The sequence below is a fragment of the Felis catus genome, chromosome A1 (genome assembly GCF_018350175.1).
Source record: "Felis catus isolate Fca126 chromosome A1, F.catus_Fca126_mat1.0, whole genome shotgun sequence".
NCBI classification, from domain to species: domain Eukaryota; kingdom Metazoa; phylum Chordata; class Mammalia; order Carnivora; family Felidae; genus Felis; species Felis catus.
Genome location: NC_058368.1, coordinates 232,145,894 through 232,169,785, shown reverse-complemented (window position 1 = coordinate 232,169,785; position 23,892 = coordinate 232,145,894). Strand labels below are relative to the sequence as shown.

Sequence of the window (23,892 nt, the reverse complement as noted above, 5' to 3'; positions counted from 1 at the left end):
ATCGTAGTTAATAGGTACTATCTATCTTCCACACCTCGCCTGCTGAGACCCTTCTCTCTCCAAGCAAAAATGTTGGCCCAAACCAAAGAATCTCTAAGACAAAGAAGCAAGCTCTGGTTATCATCATATGTGAGTAGCTGTTAGTGGAGTGACCATCTGAGATGTGTAAGTCATAAGCCCTGTTGCTTTACTTCTGTGAGTGAGCATCACGAAACCGCATCTTCAGTCAAAAGGCCCCGGGATTCCCACACCCCAAAGTGGGAGCTTGGATGTGGAGAGAGCTGCCTGCCGACCCCGCATGAGAGGCTTGTGCCTCCTCAGCGGGCAGGTCGTGGTCTGTACATTCTCCACTGAGCACACCAGCTCTGGGTTTCCCAGCACACCCGCTCACCACTCGTGCAAGTAAATCCAAACCTCTGATCTCCATCTGTCCCCTCCATGCCTTGATTCTCAATCAGCTGAAAACTCTGGAGATGAATGTAAGAGCCTCACTGAACGGGTCCCTAAAATCACAACCGGAAATAGGACCCCTTCTTGATACGGCAGCACTAACTCTGTTTTCAGCTTGTTCGATAAAAAGATGGAAGTCCTCCCTCGAGAGGAAGAAATCTAAGGCCATAGCAAAAACAAAAAACAAGAAAACAACAACGAAAAAAGGAAGGGATAACAGGTACAGCAACGATCTCAAATGAAGAAGGAAAATCACTCTGGAACACAGCGGAAAAGAACTGAGACAAGGGTGTCTGGTCAACAAGGAAGGAGAAGACGGGATGTAAAGTATGGATTCCAGGCAGGCCAGTGAGGACAGATGTCCCTGCATCCAGGCAGGCCAGTGAGGACAGATGTCCCTGCATCCAGGCAGGCCAGTGAGGACAGATGTCCCTGCATCCAGGCAGGCCAGTGAGGACAGATGTCCCTGCATCCAGGCAGGCCAGTGAGGACAGATGTCCCTGCATCCAGGCAGGCCAGTGAGGACAGATGTCCCTGCATCCAGGCAGGCCAGTGAGGACAGATGTCCCTGCATCCAGGCAGGCCAGTGAGGACAGATGTCCCTGCATCCAGGCAGGCCAGTGAGGACAGATGTCCCTGCATCCAGGCAGGCCAGTGAGGACAGATGTCCCTGCATCCAGGCAGGCCAGTGAGGACAGATGTCCCTATATCCAGGCTCAGTGTGGGGACAGATGCAGAACTGTGTGCGGTTAAGGGCCAGAATCTATCCTGGATGAAAGGTCAGTCGGAGCAAAAAACCAGGGTCAACCAGGAGTAGAAACAATATCGTGGGGTTCAGTAGAAGGCGGCAGTGCCCCAACAGGACACAGGAGATGCAAGCAACACTCAACACGCAGGAACTCTCTGCTCTCCGCCCCGAGAGGGGGGGGACTTCCTTGGCGGGTGGGTGGGGGTGGGTGGAGCTGAGGGCAGCAGACCATTCGGTGTCTCGGGGACGAAGATGAGAAGGTGGGCTGAGGGACAGTTTTACCATGTTTACCTCGGACTTATTTTCCATCGCTGCAGTTGTTGGATTAGATCACATATAAACAGCAGCACATTTGAGGAACCCAAAACATTACTCGGTATGTTCGACAAATAATGACAGCATGCCCACAGTGACTATGGTAAGCAGTTAGGTCCCCCACTGCCCTTCTCAGGTCACCTGACGTTCAGACAGAAAGGGTTCCGCCCAGACATTGACAGAATCTGACCATCTGATCAGCCAGTGGGTATCTGAGTCACGTGCAAAGGGACAGCCAATGTTTGTAACTCATGCCGTGACCTGAATTATGTTTCCAGGATACTCTTCAGGGGGTCACTTGTGGGGGGAAAAAAGAGAGACGGTACATGGTATTCCTGATTACTTTTTCCTTTGTTTTGAATGAACTCTAATTACAGTGCCTTTGGTTGGGGGCAGGTAATTTTGATTTTTCACTGGAAACTTTGCTTGGCCAGAAAAATCAACAAATGACTAGAAAGAGGAACTTTAAGCTCCACAGATGAAAGCTTCAGGGCCTGAAGGGGACTGAAACCAGTTCAACAAAAATAATGTTAATGAAGAAAAGCTAGTTACGGCTTCAGTTTAGGAAAACAACTCATGTTGCCCTCCAGAAGCACATTACTGGAAGCACATTCAAATTACTGGAGAAAGTTGATGAGGACGTTCTCTTTTCTACAAGGGGGTTCTTTAAAGGCAAATTGATGGTTGGTTTGACTACATTATTTGGCAAAATGCTTGCGTCCTGTTTGTATACACATGTACACATAAATACACATAAATAATGAGCCTAAGCCGGTGATTCTCAACCACAGGCACCACCCCACCAAGAGAGATTTGGAAAGTTCTGGAACTTTTTTTATTGGCACAATGAGGTGGGGGGAGGGAATGCTATTGCATCTAGTGGGTATCAGCCAGAGATACTGAGAACCACCTTCTGATAACGAGGACGGCCTCCCACCACACACATCAAAGAATTATCTGTTCCAAAACGTCAATAGTGCGGAGGTTGGGAAATTCTGGTCCCCATAATTTGCTTGTACTTGACAAAAGGCCAGTAAACCTTCATAGAACTCGAAAGCTCAAAATAAGAAAAAGTATAATGGTAAGCTCAAAACTTCGTCTTCGTACAAACTGTCAGAGGGATGACAGGTGGTACAGGGATCTATCCATTTAACACTGTGTGTGTGTGTGTGTGTGTGTGTGTGTGTGTGTGTGTGTGGTCACATTGACACATGAACATACACACATACAGAGGGATGAATTTCAGCTGGCACACATGAGGACATCGTACGAGGTCAACCTCTATTCAGATGGTTGGTAGCACCTTCTCTCTGCTTAGTGAGGAGGTGACCAACTTCTTCTAGTCCAGGATTGAAAGGACGTCTTCTAGCGTCTTCTAGGGGTTTCTGGTTTTGCAGAAAAGAAAGGAAAAGAAAAGAAAAGAAAAGAAAGAAAGAAAGAAAGGAAAGGAAAGGAAAGGAAAGGAAAGGAAAGGAAAGGAAAGGAAAGGAAAGGAAAGGAAAGGAAAGGAAAAGACAAGACAAGACACAAGGAATATGTCCTCTTCTCCTACTGGATATCGTCATATCTGGATGCAGTGCCTGAAAATGGAGTGCTGACTACCCATCCACCCCCAGCGGAGCCAGCCCGCGGACCACACGGAACATTGGACGGCAGGGACACATCAGTGACGAGGCTGGGGTGCTTACTGACTCTCGAGCCACTGAGGGAAGGAACTCTGAAGACACCTACCCCAAAGTTCTATTTGTGTGACTCGACAGCCTTTTTTCTGACATTGATCAAGCTCTTTGGAGCCACGTGTGGCCAAACACATTCTCTTACACTGTGTCTGAAAATTCCATAAAATGCTTGTAACTCCCCCTTTTTACATTTATGATAAGTTAAGAAAGAATGTATATGGATGTACAGGTATCTCTGATACAACCTCAAATTTCCTGAACTTCAAACAATAGCCTAAAAAGCAGCCTAAGGTCCATGAATAGTCATGTCAACATTAGCCCCATTATTCTGGTCCACAGTGTTGACCGTATCTCTTCCCTCCTCCTACTACAGAGCCACATACAATGCCCTTCCACACAGATGTACAAAACAAGTTATATTTGGTTTCTTTAGAAAATGAAGAAACTGGCGCCTGGGTGACAGCTGAGCAACTGACTCCTGATTTTGGCTCCGGTCATGATCTCACAGTTCATGAGATCGAGCCTCACGTCGCGCTCTGTGCTGACAGTGCATGGAGGCTGTCGGGATTCATTCTCCCTCTCCCTCGCTCTCTGACGCTCTCGCTCTCTCTCTCTCAAAATAAATGAACATTTAAAAAAGAAAATGAAGAAATCGTTTGTCTTCAGAAGCTGTGAGTTTGCTTTCAAAGCATGAAGTAACCAGGCATTACAGACGAAGGAGGTGGGGAATCAGCCGTGCCGGTAACACTCACCATTAAGCCATTTGGAATTGTACTGTGCCGTGCGGAGAGGAGGTAAGATGCCCAGACTTCGGTAAATGGCAGGATCTCGTCCAGGAAAATCCATGGCTGTTGCAGCGTAGAGCTCCCCACCGGCCGTGAGAAGAGCCGTGGAATTGTGCTGGGGACTGTAGGGACAGCGGGCCATGCCACTGATCTGATCATGGATCTCGGTCAGGTTGCTCAACTACGGGAAAGGGCAAGACAGAGGAAACCAATTATCGCTCGTGAAAACCCTTTAATAGTGTTAATGGATTAGGTCCTCCTGAACTGCAAATAAGGCATGGTGCAACAAACTCTCTGGGGCTCAGGGTAAGACACGACAAATGTTCACACTCCCGTGCTGATGGCAACATCCGGCGGAGGACGTGGACAGAGAATCCACCCATCATCTCCCTCACTGTCCCCTCAGACTGGCTGGACAGGGTGCCACTGAATTCACAAATACCAAGTTAAGACTTCTGTGTGTGGGTTCTGTTTATAATGCATGGGCACTGCAGATCTTTCCACTTTAATGAAGCAAATTTCAGTATTTATATAAATAGAAACCACAATAAAGATGAAGCACAAATGTATCACTATAAGTGAATTCAAACGTTATGAATAGCCCCAAACTGTGCTCACAGGTAAGGGTGCGTGCTATTTTGTACCCCATAGCCCCAATTTCCAAGACTCTACTATGTCAGTTTTCGGACAGACAACTCTGTGTCTTGCAGGCCATCAGCTGTGAACCCAGCTTCTCAGATGCTGGATTCCCAACCAATCATTGAACGAGAAAATTTCCTAGGACAACAGGGACCAAAGGACAACCACCACATGGGGTAGATGTCAGGGTTCCATAACCGAGTAGGTGCAAAGCGTTTAGAACGGGGTGTGATACTGGGGGCTCCCTCTGTGATCCTCCTTGTCGTCCTCCCTATATTTCCAATAACTGAATGCTAGCTTGGAAATATTGCAGATGAATAAATTCAGGCTTTGAGAGGAGTCGTGTGACCAGGAAATGAACATCATGGTAATTCTTCATTATGCTCCCTGTGGAACACCAGACCAGTAACTCCAACTAGGAAGACTGCCCGTGTGCTCTGACCTACAGGTGTAAGACACGGGTGCTGGAAATTCCTCTGTCACAGGACAGGTTGAAAGAAAAAGGAAAAGGACAGGTTGGAACTTCACTTTGCCTAGGGCTTCATTCGTTTGTTTGCTTGTTTTAACGTTTTTTGACGTTGCTCTCATCCAACTTGTAAATTCTATTTTCTTCTTTGGATTATGATTTTAAGGCCCTTTTATATACTTCGCAGTAGCTCTATAATAAATCAAGATAAATGAAGAGCATGTTGAGGATTTATGTTCAGGATCACTGGTGGGGATAGAGCTGATAGAAGCAGTTTAGAAACATATTTAAATTTAATTAAACAAGTTATAGTTATGTTCAGCTCTTTATATAATAGACGATGTGATTAGTAATAAATCAATACATTGAACATTGAGTTCGAAAAATATATTTTTTAATTAAAAAATGACTCCTTAGGGAATAGACATACATGTAAAACTACAGTTTTAATAGAATGTTTGGATTTTCCCAGTATTAAATTCTGTCAACGCTCAAAATGAACACCTACCGAGCGGTTGGTGCAGACAGGCGTGAAAGCATTGGTCCCACAGGTAAATAACCGGTCGCCACCCACCAAAAGCACCCGGATGTAGTTCTGACATTCCTCCTGAGAAGAAAAAAAAAAAAATCACAAGAAACATGTTAACAAGTCCTGAACACGAAAGGAATGGTTAATCTGAATATATTATGATCGGCTAACAAATTAAATGATAATTAACCACTAAAGAGAAAAAGAAAACAAACAAACAAAAAACCTTTTAGATATTGACCAAAAAATGACAACAAAACTGCTAAATAATCTGACCTTCGTTACCTGCATACTACTTGTTCAATAGAAGACATTTATGAAGATAAATATACATTCAATTAAAAGCTCAAAGCATGTGTCTTCTGATGAATGTGGTTTCATTTCGAATTGTACCTGTTAACACTGCAAACCTTAAATCACCTTTGACATGTGTTAGGAGAATAAATAAAAGGAAGCTATGAGATATTGCTCATGAAACAGTGTCTTAGAAAACTTCTCCAGAACTTTGGAAAAAAAAAAATGTTACAAATGCTTCTCCAAAGGGAAGGGTCACATGTGAAAATCTGCATACAAATTGCAACAAGTTTTACATCAAGTTTTCAAACCGTTGTTACATACATGGTGAGAATCTATAAATATTTTTGATTCTTTATGCAAAAGTAAAAATGTAACTAATAAGGAAAGGATGCCCAGCAGAAACCCCATGCTGGGTGTCGACCCGGAGTTGAATATGTTTCGTGCTTGCAAAACATGCATAGAAAATCTGGGGCACGGTCATAATAGTTCACGGACTTCTGAGCTACAAAGCCCTTCATTCATTCAGCAAGCATTTACTGATTAGATATCCTCTGACAGACATGTGCCAGAGGTCACGATCTAAGCACTTAGCAGAAAATGAAAATACAGGGCCATAACAACTAATATAGAGCTTTCCATAGAACAATATGTTACTACCTGCAGAGGGGAGGGGAAGGGAAGAAATGTAGGAAGCCTTCCCAAGGGAGGTGACATCTAATGTAAGTTTTAAAGGAAGAATAGAATTCAGTGAGGCTTCCTGGAGGAAGCGCCATCTGACACTTGGAGGATTTTGCTGACCTAAGGGGGAAAAAAAGATACTCCAGGCAGTGGGAGGGGACCGTGGCAAGGCGCCGTGGCTAGACAAAGTGTGGCACTTCCATTGCAGATGGAAGAGGTAACACACAATCTGGGGAGCCAGACATGGGCCAGTTGTGCCTCATGAATGTGAATTTTACCTGGAAGGTGAAGGGACGCATCGTGAGCTTGCACTGCTTGCAGTCTGACCTTGACCCAATGTTTGCGGTTGAAGGACCACTCAGGAATCAATGTGGAAGCTAAACGTGAGATAGGGAGACTACCGTTCGGGAGGCAGGCCAGGAAACCGCTTCCTTAATTGGGTCCCCGGTCATTCAGTGCCTGGACCGGGCGGAAGTGTGAATGTGCAAAGCCAGGATGTAGTGAACCAACAGGATGTGGTGAGGAACCAACCGGTGGACAGAGCAGATGCTGCGCGATCCAGGACGGTTTGAATCACGCGCTGCCCCACGTAAGAAGCCCTGCGTTTGTTGGCACAGCAATGCCCTCTCCGATCAAATGGAACCCCAGTCTCCACGGGGTGTTGATTTGCCATAACTCAGTCTGCTTGTTGGCCTGGTCGCCATGACATTGAAAAGAGCTAAGTTTTGGGATCTCCTCTCTAAATGTAAAGTGAAATGTCAAGGGTAGGTAACTCTCCTAAGACCATTACTAGCAGTGGTAGCAAATGATCACCAGCTGCTAATCCGGACACCCCTGGAGGGGGAAAAAATAGTGAAAGACCTAAGTTGAGTATCAGAAGAATTAAGGAGAATAAACAGGAGGCAGTAAATTGGGTAACTGAGAAAGGTATGTCAGACGGGGAAGAGGCTTGTTCTGTTCTGTTCTGTTTTGTTTTTATGACCAAGGAAAGGGCAGAGAGTTCTAAAGGGAAAGAACAAAACAAGACTCCAAAGAGTCACATGGTTCTCCATTCCTAGGCTCAGGGACCACATGGAAGAGGCAGAGGAGGGGTGCAGGGGACCGCCCACATCAGACAGCACAGGGGCACGGGAGTGGGCAAAGACAAGTGTGAAAAACTGAAGCCTAAGCATGTCTGAGGGAGACTCCAAAAAACCAAACAAAAACAAAAACAAACAGACAAAAATAACTTTGGAGAACATGGGCTGGGAGGGTTTGATGCCCTAGCAGATGAAACAGACGCAAACCTGACACTGTAATCAATATGAGATGGAAAATTACAAACAATGGAGACAGGTGAGGATTTTATTTGTTCTTTGCTGTGCTTTTAGAATTCTTTCAAGAAGGAGTCTGTGGCCGTTTAAAGCAAGAGACTGACACAAGGTAGAATGTGCCAGAAACAGTCCTACAGCCGTGAACACAGCCAAGGGTACGTTATTCCAAGATCCCAACTGAAAGATGATGCCTACAGACAGGGTGGAGAGAAAGCAAGTGCCTCTAATCAATTATGGGAAGGGAAACAATCATGATAACAAATGGATGTTTATCTTTATCTTCCAAAAGAGAGACAAAGTGAAGAAAAGACTGGAGGTCATTATCATTCATGAAGGCCCATCACAGCCTTGATGAAGCAGGTTAGGGAATGGGATAACCAGCCTGCAGAAGTATGCCAGAGAGGCAGGACAAATCCAACTCCTCCTACTTTTTGTAAATCTTAGAAAAAAGCAAATGGTGGGGGTGGCGCCATATTATTTCAACTGGAACAGAGAATCGTAACAAGCCTGTTCCCGTAAGAATGTGAGAGGGTGCTTGGGGGCTCTACTGTCTCAGAATGGTCACGTGCCCGTGGGCTCCCCTGCTCAGTGAGGATGCAAGGCAGGAGGGAGAAAGATGTCAAGGACCAGGACGATCGGACATGGATGTCTGCACGGTCTTTTTCTCAAGGATGGAGGACAGACCCAGCCTTGCACTGTAAATGGGACCCGACGAGGGTAATGTTCTAGATGAGCTCAGGATCACGCTGGGATGCACCAGATGGAGGAGGAGAGGCGGAGGGAGGAGGAGGTTTGCATTATCACCAGCGAGGCTAGGACAAGGTCGTTTGCCCACTGTGTCCCATAAGAGGAATTTTTGGAGGCATGTGTACTTCTGTGTTTCTTCTCATGTGTCAAGAGCTGAACTCATTTGCCCGAAGTCTGGCTCAGCTCAGCTCAGCTCACAGCCTCCCTGCTTGAACTCCCTTAAAAGTCACCTCATGTTTAATTCACAGACTGATTCAGCTGATTCTAGGAGCAGGTTGGATGTGAACCCTAAACAAATAATGCATTCAAGACAATTTGTTTTTAAGAGAAACTGGCGTAAGTTTAGACAAAAGAGAAATGTAGAAAATACAGGAATGGAAGAAAGTAAAGGTACTTAGCTTCTGAGCAGCAGATAAATTTAGGAATCAGAAAGTCAGAATTACCAAGGAAAGGAAATGGCCCGAGTGCCGGGCTCTCCATAATCAATGTCCTGCTGCAGCCGAGCCTAAGGCTCAAATTCTCCTGCGGAAAATCTCCTTCCCAGTGGATCGCCTTGTGGGTCACAGGTACACGCCTGGCCATTTCGTGGGTTATTTAAATGTTCTAGAAATACCGCTTGTTTTAAAGTGCAGGCTTGATGTAGAAGTCCTGTTAGGAGATCCTGTTACAGGTTTGTCTTGTAAATCGACTCATCTAAATATCTTCGAGTTTCCTTTTCTCATCTAAGAATCGTTTCTTTTTATCCCATTTCTGTATTGCAGACGTGGTTTAAGGGAATTAAATGAATTCTGCTTTTCCAAGAAGCCACAGTGCTGATTTCCAAGGACGCTCGCAGCCTGCCACATGGCTTCTGTTGTTGATAAGGAGGGTCATCAATCTACACTTTGATAATAACACTTGAACATTAAGCAACCCATGTGTGCCTGTGATCCCGCAGGCGGGTCAACCTGTCCTTGACTTGAAAGCAATTCTTATTTGAATTGAGAGCTGGGATGCACAGTTGCTGACTCACTGGAAGAGCTTTCAAGATGGCGGCAGGCCAATGCCCACTTGGTCTCAAGGACCTACGGCCCCGACCCCAGGACAGCAAACACATGGTTTAGGACCATTTTCTCAATGAATTAACTGGTTTTGCCTTACAGAGTTCATCATTTTTTCCCCAAGGGGTATGTTCTGCTTGAAGAAAGAACGTAACCGTGTAGAAAGATGACCTATAAACAGGGTGGACGTCTCAGCAATCCCCAGCCCACAGCCGGCCCATCAATACTAGGGGTGGAGGGTGAGGACTGGAGCCTGGCAGCATTTATGCTAATCACAGCACTCCCACTGAAAGCAGAATGTCTCTCTTAGTGATGCATCACCTTTGCAAGCATCCAGAGTGCCAAAGAGTAATTGATAGTAACTGCACGTGCCTCTCATGTTCAATGTACATTTATTGAAAGTCACGATGACCAGTTGGATCTTGAGAACTTACATCATCCAATCAGATGTGTGTGTGTGTGTGTGTGTGTGTATACACACACATACATGTGGGTATGAGACATATATGTAAGACATGTGTGTATAAGATACACATGTATTATATATGTATATAGCTGCATACAGATTACAGAAGTTTAAAAGCTCATTTATTCTGAGAGAGAGAGAGAGAGAGAGAGAGAGAGAGAGAGAGAGAGAGAGAATGAGCAGAGGAGGGTCAGAGAGAAAGGGAGAGAGTCCCAAGCAGGCTCTGCACTGTGAGCACAGAGCCTGACATGGAGCTTGATCTCACAAGCCATGAGATCACAACCTGAGCTAAAATGAAGAGTCGGGTGCTCAACCGAATGAGCCACCCAGGTGCCCACAGAAATTTAAATAAATATATGGATGCCAACATATCTATATTTTTAAATCGAGATGTACATACCTATAAGCATACAGATATAAATAGACACATTTGTATATGGATATATATTAACATATCTATTGTATGCTACATAATACATAAGGTATTGACAAATGAAAGTGTATTTATTATGCATATATTTACATATGTGACTGTTTTCAACTGAACTAACTCCACACAAAACTTGTTGGGGACACCTCAATTTAAAAAAACCCAAACTTGCTGCACAGGACCTATACAGGTTGTTAGCATCTCACCCAAAGAATCCTCAATTTTTGCAGCAATTATATGGAATAAATTCAGGTCTGTAGTGTGCTGCACGCTTTAGGTCAAGAATTCCAAATGCAAGCGCTTTGGGTGAAAAGGTCCAAGCGACCCCCACATGCCACCAGGCTCCTGAGCACGATGGTGTCATGTTTTCTTTCCTGTCCTTGCACAGCTGGACAACGTGGCTAACAGAACCACAGGGGAACCACAGGAAGAACCATACACAGAGCCCTGGACTCCAATCAAAACTCTCCCACTAAGTAATCCTAGGAACTTGGTGTTCAAAGTACTGCGATGAGATCACGAGCAAGAAAACTGAGAATTATAAACTCTGGCTTGTACACCAAGCAGCTCCTGGCGCCCTCGACAGCCCATGCCTTTCCTACAGGGCACGGCGGGAAGGGCTGCGGAGTGACCCCAGACAGACGAGGAACCCGTGTTAGGGCAGGGAGAACTGCCTGTTTGCGTTTAAAATAATATTTGTTTGATAGACATTTAAATAATTCTCGAAGCCAGTGTCTGTACTGGCATTTGAGAAAGACAACAGACTTTGTTCTAAAAAATTTTACAATACAGAAAAACGGGTTTTTCTTCCTTTCACTGCGTGAAAACGTTTGAGTCGTTGTAGGTAACATCATGCTCTTTCCCCAAAGTGAGCTGAAAAAATTTTTAAGTTTATTTGAGAGAGAGAGAGAGAGAGCACAAGCAGGGGAGGGGCAGAGGGAGAGAGGGGGAGAAAGAGAGAATCCCAAGAAGGCTCTGTGCTGTCAGCTCAGAGCCAGATGAGGGGCTTGAACTCACGGAACCGTGAGATCATAACCTGAGCAGAAGTCAGATGCCTACCTGACGGAGCCACCCAGGCTCCCTGAAAATTTTCCAAGTACAACTGGACTCAAACCTCACAGAGAACTGGCGGCCTCAGTGCCTGCTTTCTCTTCTAAATGGGCCTGAATCAAAGATTTGGTGACATTTTCTCGACCTCCGTCCATGAACGGTCAGTTGAACGGACTACATGCGAAATGGTGCCCGTGTGGGTCCCAGCAATACCGGGAGGCGGGGAAATGGGTCACCTTTCTTCTCCCCTGCCCTGTAGCCAGCTGAGGAATGTTCCCACCGCCCCGCAGCTCAGCCCCCCTCCTCCGCGCCTGGCATGCCGGCTGTGTATACACCATGCTGCACAGACCACTGTTAGGGGAGAGAGAAAACAAACATGCATTCACTCCAAATGGCTGGCATTTTTCTCATTTTCTGGATGTCACATTTTGCATTATTCTTTTCATTTTGGGGAGAAGGGAAACTTTGTAATTCTGTGCGAGTTGTCATAACACCGTGCACAAACAAAAAAAAACGAAATTGCTGAATTCTCATTTCTAAGCTCAGGGCTATTAAGAAAAGCCTGAATTCCACTCCTCCAAATAGATGTGACAACAGGCCTCCTTCATCCATGAGGACACTCTCCAAGACCCCCCAGTGGATGCCTGAAATCACGGTTAGTACCAAGCCCTGTCTATATATAGTATGAGTTTTCCTATACGGTCACAGCTGTGATAGAGTTTCATCTGGAAGCTAGGCACGGTGAGAGGTTACGGCAACAAATAACAAAACACAACAATTATAGTAATACACCGTAGTACAAGTTTTGTGAATGTGGGCTCTCGCTCTCTCTCCCTCAAAATATCTTACTGTGTTACAACCTCCCTTCTTCTGTGGATGGTGAGATGCCTACGTGATGAAAAGAAGGGAGGGGAGGGGCGCCTGGGTGGCTCAGCCGGTTCAGTGTCCAACCTCAACTCAGGTCACGATCTCACGGTTTGTGGGTTCGAGCCCCTCCTCGGGCTCTGTGCTGACAGGTCAGAGCCTGGAGCCTGCTTCCGATTCTGTCTCTCTCTCTCTCTCTGCTCCTCCCCCACTCTCTGTCTCTCTCAAAAATAATAAACATTACAAAACCTTAAACAGAAAAAGAAGAAGGGAGGTGAATGCCATAGGTGCTGTGACGGGCCGTGAGGCCACTACTGACCTTCTGATAGATCACAAGGAGGACCCTTTGCTTCGGGACAATTGGCTGTGGGAAATGGAAACTGCCACAAGCAAAACCGTGGACAAGGGGACAGCTGTGGCTGAAGTGACTCTGTGAAAATGTTTTCTAATCTGGCCTCTTGAACTGTCAGAACAGGAACAGAAGTTTCGAGATGCCTGGGTGGCCCAGTTAGTTGAGCTGCCGACTCTCGATTTCAGCTCAGGCTGCGATCTCACGGTTCATGGGTTCCAGCCCTGGAGCTGGAACAGCTCGGAGCCTGCCTGGGATTCTCTCTCTCCCTCTCTCTGCCCTTCTCCCACTTGTGCATGCTCTAAATAATTAAGTAAATAAATAAATAAATGTTTTCAAAAAAGAGGCGGTCTCTCTTGGAAAAAAAAAATAGAACAGAGAAATTTGGGTTGTCTGAGTCGTGAATTCAGGGACGAGCCTGGCTGCTCCTTTGCATAGGAAGTGTCCTACTTCCTTCTCTTCTGTGTCCAGCAGCTGGGCTCCGGGCTCTCACCCGATGGCTGCTGTGTCAGGTGCCACTTTAAGAAAGTACCAGAGGGCTCCCGTGTGGCTCAGTTTGGTTACCAGAGGGGCGCCCGGGTGGCTCCGCCAGCTAAGTGTCTGATTTTGACTCAAATCTCAGGATCTCACAGTTGGTGGGTTCGAGCCCTGCGTCGGGCTCTGTGTTGACAGCTCAGAGCCTGGAGCCTGCTTCCGATTCTGTGTCTCCCTCCCTCTCTGCCCCTCCCCCGCTCTCTCTCTCTTTCTCAGAAATAAACATTAAAAAAAAAAAAGGTACGAGTACTGCTAAATGAGAAAAATGAGCAAGTAAAGGAGGACGGAAAGGCTGGATGTCCCTCCTTCTGCTCTCCCCATCCAAAGATCCCCCCTCCAGGGCTGATTAGGCTGGTGCCTCGACGTGCCCATCATGTTATTTTTCGCACGTGAACTTTTACTGCACACGGGTCGGCTACACAACCGAATTCCATTCCAGCTGAGCACAGGTTGTGCACAAGTGTGTTCGGGCCCATTAATACACTTAGTACAACGCACGAGAGCGTGCAATCTCCCCTTGAGTCCTGGCAGATGAAACTCATCTTCATCTGTGTTAAGACAGTCTTAAAAAATGCCATCCACAAATGCCGTTTCAATCAATTTACAACTACTGAGAGGTGCCATTGTTTTTAACCTATTAAAACCAGAAACATATGGAGCTTGAAGGTCTGGTTTTATTTGACAATGTTCCCTTCACTCACTTGTCTTCTGTGTTTCAGAAAACTCAGCTGAGGGTAGGAATGATTGATCCCTCATGTCAATCAAGTGCCCATCACCTAATGGAAGGAAAGATGGCCTTTCCCCTCTGTTCCTGATTGTCACTTGCCTCATTTCCAACCTCATGACCAAACAACCAAGTGGTCATAGCTTAAGGCAAAACATGGGTCAGTTTTGACTCAGCAGAAGCAGTTTTTCACTCTGAGTAGTAATGACCTGCTAGGAAAAGGCTACCACATTGATTCTTATAAAATTATTGACACATAGACTATAAGCAGAAAGAAACGCTGGCTACATTAATAATCCTTAAACACATAAGGAACACAAGGAGACTTATGGCCAAAGAAGGGAAGGACACTTATTTTTTTTTAATTTTTTAATGTTTATTCATTTTTCAGACAGAAAAAGACAGAGCATGAGCAGGGGAGGAGCAGAAAGAGACAGACAAACAGACAGACAGACAGAATCCAAAGCAGGCTCCAGGCTCTGAGCTGTCAGCACAGAGCCTGATGTAGGGCTTGAATCCATGGACCGTGCGATCATGACCTGAGTGGAAGTCGGATGCATAACTTAGTGAGCCACCCAGGTGCCCCTGGAAATTTCTGCCTTCTTTCTCTTTCTTCGTCTCCTAGCATTTCCCTGGCTAAGACTGCATTGTCTTCCTTCCCCTCTTCCTTCTTCCTGGTTATTCAAGTTTTGGAAAACCCAATGATTAAGTTCCTTAAGACTGCCCTCCATGTCTGACTCTCAAAACCGTTAACTTGAAAGACAGAGAAATGGGCAATGCAAATGGGTAAAATAAAGTGCATAACAGTCTTATCCAAGTACAGACAGTGTGACGATCTTTTACCAGTGCTCACTCCATTTGCCACATTTTCCCCAAGCTCTTGGCTCTGGGATCACATTGGCACAGGGAACCTTTCTTGCTGTTCTTTGTGTATCTGTTCTTCTCTCTAACACAGAGTGTGATTCACATTGGAAAGGACCGTACTCCCATAAAGTAAGACCATCACTGTCAGAACGAGACATAATGAGCCCATGTACCAGCTGCAAGAGAATTTCCTCGAGATGATGCGGTGTAACTTTCTCAGAAACAGATTTCCTTGGATGAAGGAACTCTGCTTTTATTGAGCCCGCCAACTGTGTGGAAGCAGGTCTACCCCGTGCACAGTTGCGCAAGAAACGCATTTCCAACCTTGGCTATAAACTGCTCTTTCCAGGAGCACCTGGATGGCTTAGTCAAGTAAGCATCGGACTCCTGATTTTGGCTCAGGTCATGATCTCCCGGTTCATGGGTTTGAGCCCTGCACTGGGGCTCCGCACTAACAGTGGGGAGCCTGCTTGGGATTCTCTCTCTGCCCCTCCCCTGCTTGTGTTCTCTCTCAAAATAAATAAATGAATAAATAAATAAATAAATAAACAAACAAACAAACAAACAAGCATTGTGTGCGTGTGTGATATTCAACTGCTCTTTCCTTAGAAACTTGGGGATGCAAATTTTCATATGGAAAGAGAAGGGGTGGGTAGCAGACAGAGAGCGAGAAGGAGTTTATTTTATACATAGGTTAAGATGAATTTATAAAGAAACCTCATAACTTCTGATGTAATAATTTTATTTATCAAATGGCCACTTTATGGGATTAGCTCTAAGATATGATGGGGGGGAATCAAAATGTTACTTCAAACATTCAGGCCCATATTTTTCTGAACGATATTACGGCCAATTGATTTCATGTCACAGCCTAATGATTAATTGTGCAAATCAGATCGGATCTTATAGTCCCAATCCTTTTTGGAAACCGTGGTTAATCCTGATTTAAATATTAAAGCTTTGAGAATCCACTTGCTTGTTTCCAATTTCCATGGCACTATCATCAGGAATGGCCCTCATATTAAAATGCCCCACATATATTCCTTCCAACAGGTGGCCACACCCTTCCTTAGGCACACGCTCCTTACCTTTGATTTGCCCTTACTGTAACAGGCCTTCTTGGTGACTTCGTCACAGCCCCACTCCACAGCCTGTAGGAAACACCAAAACGACAGCACTTGGTATGGTTTTGACCGAAAAAACGGGAAAAAATAATAAGCCACCGGTACTCAGATAAGGAAATGTGGGCATACCGTGGAGCCAGTAAGAAGTTACACTAAATCCACGAAATTCACGCATAGGGGCTTATACCTAGCTTTGAAATCAAAGCCTTTGAAAGGACTGGTCCCCTAAGCATTTGCATGTAAGCAGTAACAGTGTGATAGTTAGACCCATCACTGTAAGCAGGCAAGGAGTGGGTGTCACTTGAGTGAAACTGTCACTTGAGTGAAATCACAGGACAGATCCGCAGCATGCGGAAAAGCCAAGCCTCGAAACAAAATGATCCGAATACTCATTTGGGCATTTGTGTTTTCTCTTAATAGTATGTCATTTATCAATATTCAAAGATAATGGAGCAAGGATGATTTTGCATATCCTTAGTCCCAAGATCCATATATAAATGATGAATAGTCAATAAAACAAACAGCTCAGGCAAAGAACCACTTCACCTGATGCCAGTAATTTTCATACTGTTATCAGCTCTAACTAAACACTTAGAGCTGCAGCCCGTGGGCATTTTTTCCCAAACTTTCCAAATCGAACTCACAGTGATCAAATTGATACGCCTACTTTCACACGGCTGCCGACTCACAAAGGGAACCCTGTGATTAGTTGAGATAGTATACAGTGTTGATTTCACTGGAAGAAATGAAGCCTGCACACGTTAACCGTCTACATGCTGAGACTGTGAATCATTTCTTTGAACAGACTGAAGCATCCGAGTTGTTCATCTTTTGTCTTCCTGTCGGTTTGTGTTTCATCCTACTACGAGAGCTGGAATTTCCAGAGAATTTAGGATTTCTGAAGAACCAGTTAAATCATTATCAGGGAAAAAAATTTACGCGAGGGACAATTTTTTGTTAGTTTGAACCAATGTGAGACAATATGGTAAACAAAGCCAAAAATAAGCTACTGTCCAATATTAGGAAGGAGAATAATGGCTTTAGTCTTCCTTCTAGAAAGGAGACATTTTTCAATTCTCCTAAACCTAGGAGAATAACACAGTAATGGTAGCAGCATCATCTAGTATCGACTGTCCTCCAAAGAATGTTACATAACAGAGACTAAAGCACAAAACACTGCAACTTGTATAATTTATCTTTCTTGGCAAATATGAGTCCATAAGAAAAGTATTCTAAAGAGAACCCCCTCAGTGTCTTTCAAACAGAAACAATACTATAACTGTTTCCTCTTGTGTGGACTTAGAGATTTTTGTGGGTGTCAACATCTGATAAGAGAATTCGTTAATTCTTCCCGTGATTTCTTCCTGTTCATAATGTTTAAAGGCAGCAATAAAGTCACAGCGAGTCAGCATCTGCTGCGAACAAATGACTTGAATTCCCTGCTAGGATGACAAATACTTCCCTGAAAAGAGAGGACACCTCCCGAGAAGAGATAAGGGTTTCAGGAGCACGTGCAGATCTAGTGTCCCCACGAGGCTCACCTAAAATAAGTGATTACTATTACTCTGAGTGGACCTTTCTCAGATCTCTTTACAAAACTGACTTTGTTGTTTGTATTGAAATAAAGATACCCATATTTCTGCCCTTTGGTCAACTCAAAACAGAATCAACACACTACAACATGCTCTTCAACAAAGCTGACCTTACTGCAACTTTGACTTCTTATCACCAAGGGGATTCAGTTATACAGTTACCAGGACAACCACACAATAAAAAGCTTTAGATAAAGAGGCACTCCTAGGGGCTCTTGTTGTCTAGTGATTTTGTTGAAAGTTAAATAGTAATTTCCTTTTCAGTAAACCTAAGACCTATGAGGAGCATGGTTAGTCCGAGGGTTGCAAGGATATTTATCAAATGCCATCAAAATTGTTCCAATCCTTCTGCCGAAATGGCAAACAAATAGTTTCCCCAGTCTGCCTAGTGCCCAAGTAGCCTTTGCGTTTTCAAGATAAATACTGGCCAAGGACTGGAAGGGGAAAGTAATAGAAAAAAGAATGAGAGTTTTCAAAAATATGTCATGACTTTATCCAGTTTAGCAAGAAAGCGTACCTGCACCCACAAGCTGATTAGACCACTAGAAAATAGGATGAGTCTTACAGATTTTTCTGAAGACAGTTATTAAAAGTAGCAAAGTTACTTCCAAGGCATTTTCATTACAGTATAACCAGTTTTCCAATAATATTCAAATCCAGAATTAATTGAAGACCATGACTGTATAGCTTTTCTGTTGATTCGCTTCCTACCTGAACAGAGGACACGAGAGAGAGACAGGATTTATGTTAGGAATGGACTGAGCTACCTCTTGTGAAGCTGGATAAGTATTACCGGATGTCACAGGACTTATCAAAGAATACAGTGGGAAAACATGTCTTTTCCGGATTGGTCTAAAATCGAGTGTTCCCGATTAATCCCAAGTGTCTTTCTATCCCCTCAGTGAACTAGAGATTACCCACTTGACCACTTCACAGCTGGGGAGTGGGGGGGGGGGGCAGGCAACAAAAACAAACAACCAAAAAAAACCCACCACTTTAATTAGAAAGAAATACAAGTATCAGTAGAATCCTCCTGGACCAGAGTGTACTTCTCGGCGTTACTCATTCTGTTTGAAATTAAATCATGTTTGAACCAAGTCATAACTTTCTTTCGTCCACAAGACTTGTTCTAATCAATTAAATTCCTTTTAATCAAGCCTTCTCACTCTATCCTCAAAGAAGATTCTTTGTTATTCTTTCACGCATCATCATTTTGGAACAAACCCCACTGCTGATTTGCGAAGCCATCTTTCCAGCTGACTTCCTTTTAAGACACTTTCGCCATCCACACGAACCTATCTTTATGGCAGTCAAAACAACTGTGAAGGCATTTAACATCCTATGTTTCAGATCTCCGTACAACATTCATGATCTTCTTTCTTGAGTCTGGTTTTTTTTTTTTTTTTTTTTTTGTCTTCTTAAATCTAATTTCTATCATCTCTTGTCTTTTTCTATTGCACAATAGCCTCATAGAGAAAAAAACGTTAATTCTCTTTTCTGTTCTGCATTTAATCTTCATTATATTTTCTGGCAGCAGACAAGTAGCAGTAATATTGTGGTTACATGGACATCCACAGGCTATAGAGACTAGGCAAAGAGTGTGAGACATCTACATCTTAAAAGACACGAAGATTCCTGTTTGTGGAATGTTTTTTTGTTTTGTGTTGTTTTGTCTGTAAATACACACCGGTAACATCTGTGCCATTCAGCCACTTACAGATTTGCTTTATGGGCACACGTTCAATGTCTCTCTCATGTGATACGTGGTTAGTGAGCTCCGATGGAAGAGAAACAGACATATGCAGGATATTTGCACACACCAGGTATTAGTTTATGATAAAATATAAGTGTCTTCCATCATCTGGACGGCACTTGCCAAATGTGAGAACTCCACAGTGGTCATTTCCATTGTAACAACAGCCATGTTAATCTCAGGCCCAGGGATACCCTGGAGCTCACAATATCATCAACTTTCAGGAAAAGCCACAGTGCTACAGGCAGATGGAAAAGGAAATAGGTTTACAGAAAATCATTTAATATCTGCAGAAATCCTGGGGATGTAAGGAAACGCGACACGGCACATACCTCACCATGATGCACACACACACGCTCAAGCTATGATAAACGGAGCTAGGATCTCAGGAGTAGATCCGATGTGGGAAAGAGAAAAGATTGGCTCTGTGTACGTGTTACATACATATAAGTCCACAGTTCTCAGAAGTATATAAACAAAGCTGTGTATTATCACATTCCGCAGCGAGAGAAGTTAATTAGACAGGGACCAGCAAAGGCAGATACTTTTCATAAAAATGAAGAGAACAACATTCTAGGCAGATGGGCCACTACTCTTTCAGCAGATGGCTTTGCTAATTAGATACTGGCAAAAGATAACATTTAAAAAAACTAATTTAATTACACAGTGCCAAAAATTAACAACCACCTGAGGGCTTTACATATATATATATGTATATACATACATATATATATATATATGTACATATACACAATTGCATTCATATTCTTATGTCATGGATTTCTGTGAAATGCTGGAGAATGTTAAATCGTGGTGGCAGCTATAAACACATTGCCAGGGAATGTGAGACCACATCCTTGTTCAAAACAGAAGCGAAACACAAATGAGTTGGAACTTGAAATAACTGTGACTTTTACGTAACTCGAATAAAGTGTTATAATCCAGTTATCCTTAAGCGCAGACATGCTCACTAATTACCTTTAGTGGCCACACATGACAGGTTTACAAGTAGCACTAGAGATCGAATGGTGTGCCTCGAAAGACACGAGGGGTAAATAGTTTAGTCGCTCTGGAAGGATCTGCTCAACATCCCTCTGTCTTTACTTCTTAGTGTCTATTGTACGTACGTTTGCTTTTAATGCTAATTTGGGGTGCACTTGCATTTACGTCCACAGCAAGTATAAGCGAGTCTATTTCATTCTTCCTGCTGACCTCCACATCAGAGAACTCTAAGGGGACATCAGTCCTATTATCCAACTGCTGGGTTTCCATCCTCGTGACACTGACATCATCCAAAATTAGAGAAACACGTTACTTTAGAAATCCCATAAAAACGTGTTAGTACTATTTTTAAAAACCTTATATCGAAGCCCAAGACTTTCTTCCACATAAGAATACCAAATCAAACTTACTGTGGTAATTGCACAGCGGAGTTCCCAACTTGTTAAATGCTCGCTGGGCCTTCTGATTTTCGCTGGATCTTTCTAAACTGAGGGCTGTTTTGTAATTGAGGAGACAGTATATTAGATTCCTAGGGCTTTTATAACAAAGCACCGTGGCCTGGGTGGCTTAGCAACAGAAACTCACTCCCTCACAGTCCCCGAGGCTAGAAGTCTAAAATCAAAGTGACAGGAAGGGTCCTCCTTCTGGAGTCCCCAGGGGCCAGTCGGCTCCCTGCCCCTCTCATAGTCTCTGTCGGTGCCTGGTAGCCCTGGTGTTCCAGGCCTCGTGGAACCATCACGCCAGCCTCTGCCTCTGGTTGTCCAAATGCCCTCTTCCTCTAAGGTGACTGTTCTTTGATTAAGGCCCACCCCACTCTAAGAAAACCTCATTTTAGCTAATTACATCTTGCAAAGACTCTACCTCCAAATAAGGTCACCTTCTGAGAATCTGGGTGGACATGAATTCTGGAAGGATACTATTCAACCTGGCACACAGAGTGTGACATGAAAGTAAGAGTCTGAGATTGACAATTAATAGAACACAGATAAGGGTCATTGATTTTCTGGAAATTAGCTGCCAAATCTTAGGCAAAATATTGATAATAATTTACAAAACTCTTGCATTGCGCTAACTATAGATCTGGGTGTTTTTATACATTTTCTAAGTCTCTACAATTTTATGTGAGAGATAACATTACTAAACATTCTGGATGAGGACGTCAGCTATATAAATTTCCAAGGCCACAAAAATGGTGAGTGGGACATCAAGATTTGAACTTGGTAACTTGGATTGAAGTCTGTGCTCTCCCATCATCGAAGTTGTTAGAGTAAGTGACCCTCATTACTGATTGTCATGGTTCCTTTGCCCCACAATGTAGAGAAATGCACGTCTCAATCACAGAAATTTGCACACATCTAAGTTCAGAGCTGTTGGCATTCAGTAAATATTAACTAATCATAAAAGATATTGATTCCTTTGTCAGGAGGCTATGGATTTTTAAAGCTTCTGGACCTATTGATGGTCCTAGTATTGATCTTAAGTGGGCCATGATTCACTAATGAAACTCTAAGGTCAACAACTGCATGGCCAAAATAAGACATAAAAATCTTAGGTTGGTTTTGTAAAATTAAACATCTTGAATATGAGAACACAGTCTATTCTTGACGACAACAGCAATGTTGTACTTTTGAAAATGAATACTGAGGAGAGCATGGATGGCTCAGTCAGTTGAGCATCTGACTTTGGCTCAGGTCATGATCTCACAGTTCCTGAGTTCAAGCCCCACCTTGGGCTCTCCTCTGTCTCCCTCTCTCTATGCCCCTCCCGTACTTGTGCTCTCTCAAAAATAAAAATAAAACATTAGAAACAAATATTGAAATACTATCCTTCCTCTGCGATAGCCCTGCAAGGGTCCTTCATTCACCTAGAGTAAAAGTCAAAGCCATCTGGAACGTTCTGCCATATCCAGTCACTTATTTTCTATCTCATTTCCTAGTGCCCTCTACCCCACACTCTGCTATGGGAGACATGGGTTCCTTGGTGTGGTCCTCAGACAATGCACACATGTTCCACTTTCTGGAACACTCTTCTTTTAGATACCTACCTAGCTAATGCCTGTGACTCCTGCATATATTTGTTCAAGTACTATCATCCTACTGGGGCCTTTCTAACAATGTATTTAGTAAAACTGCAATCTGCCTCATGAATCCCCACTAGAAGGCAAGCCACATTTGGGCAAACATCTTGCCCTCTTGGTTTTGTGACCCTAGCACCTACAACAATGCCTCACATACGACAAGAACTCAATAGACACTTGCTGAATAAATCAATGCATATAGAATTCTCTGTGCCCACAGCCTTGGAAGTGGCTCTAGGGAACCTTCATAGGGCCCCCCATGTGGAATGGGCACATGAGGCTTTGGAGTCCTTGAGTTGGTTGGGCGAGCCCACAATGCACTGCACTTCTGCCGCTAAAGCCTCTCAAGGATTCCCCGCCTAAGCACTTCACTTTGCCCTGACAGCAGGAAGAGGGCTATGAAGGAGGCTACTCTGTAATGAAAAGCAGGAAGGACCAGAGCAGGATTTCTACACTTCTTCAGCAGGAGACTCATTTCTTTAAGTAAATCCTTAACGATAATCTCACTTTAAGTAAATTCTTATGCATGATCTCATATAAAAGACAGTAAAAGTGGCCTTTACCAAATTCATGTTATAAATGCCAGGATTACAGCATTAAATCATTAGTAAAATGTAAGAACAAATGACCACTGAGAGTCACAGCACTCGATATCCAATTATGTCCGTATTTTGTTTTGGTTTTCTCTTTTGAAATAATACTGATTTAGACACATTAAATAGTGATAAACAGGGCCACCTTTCAATGCCAGTTAACGTGGAGTATAACAAAAATAACAACTGTCACTTTATTCTATGTTCCCCAATAAACCAGGCAATCCAGGTAACATTATAATAAAAGTTAATTCATGGAGGGTTTCCAAAACTTTAACATTTTGTATATTATGGACACTGGTGTAAATGATTTTTAAACAATAGATTTAAAGCATAAGTAATGTACAAAATCCCTGAGCACCTCTAGAATCCTGGGGTTCCAGGAAGCATATCTGACATATTTGGTTTTAAGGTACCAGGTGCCTCTGATACCCAATTTAAATGCTGGGAATGGCCCAAGGAGGGAGAAAAACAAAGTAATAGAGGACAAGCTCTACGAATCCTACCCCTGAACTTGGATGAACCCCACTGAGATGATTTTGTGAAAAAAAGTGATTAGGAATGAGTCCAATATCAAAGGACATTATAATACGTGGCATAATATTTTAAATTACGATAGTCAGACACTGAAGCATCAAACAATTATTATACTTCAAAAATGGTCCTATTAAAGTAGTACCGGGAGGTAAGCCTGGCACAAGAAGTTGCTGTGGGTTTCGAGAAAATTATTTTCACGGATCCAAGTGGGACTGGTTTGAGAAATGGCATATTGTGCAGTTTGTTA

At 43.7% G+C, this 23,892-nt stretch overlaps 1 protein-coding gene across 9 annotated transcripts in view; it reads right to left on the bottom strand.

Annotated features, from left to right (window-relative positions):
* Positions 1–23,892, bottom strand: part of SEMA5A (semaphorin 5A) — a 483,514-nt gene that overhangs the window by 167,414 nt on the left and 292,208 nt on the right. For all 9 annotated transcript variants that reach the window (XM_023239575.2, XM_023239573.2, XM_023239601.2 and 6 more), the window contains 3 exons: positions 16,056–16,118; positions 5,591–5,689; positions 3,945–4,158 (listed from right to left, as the gene is read on the bottom strand). In XM_023239575.2, coding sequence (XP_023095343.1) covers positions 3,945–4,158; positions 5,591–5,689; positions 16,056–16,118 — 376 coding nt within the window. The remainder of the gene's footprint in view (positions 1–3,944; positions 4,159–5,590; positions 5,690–16,055; positions 16,119–23,892) is intronic.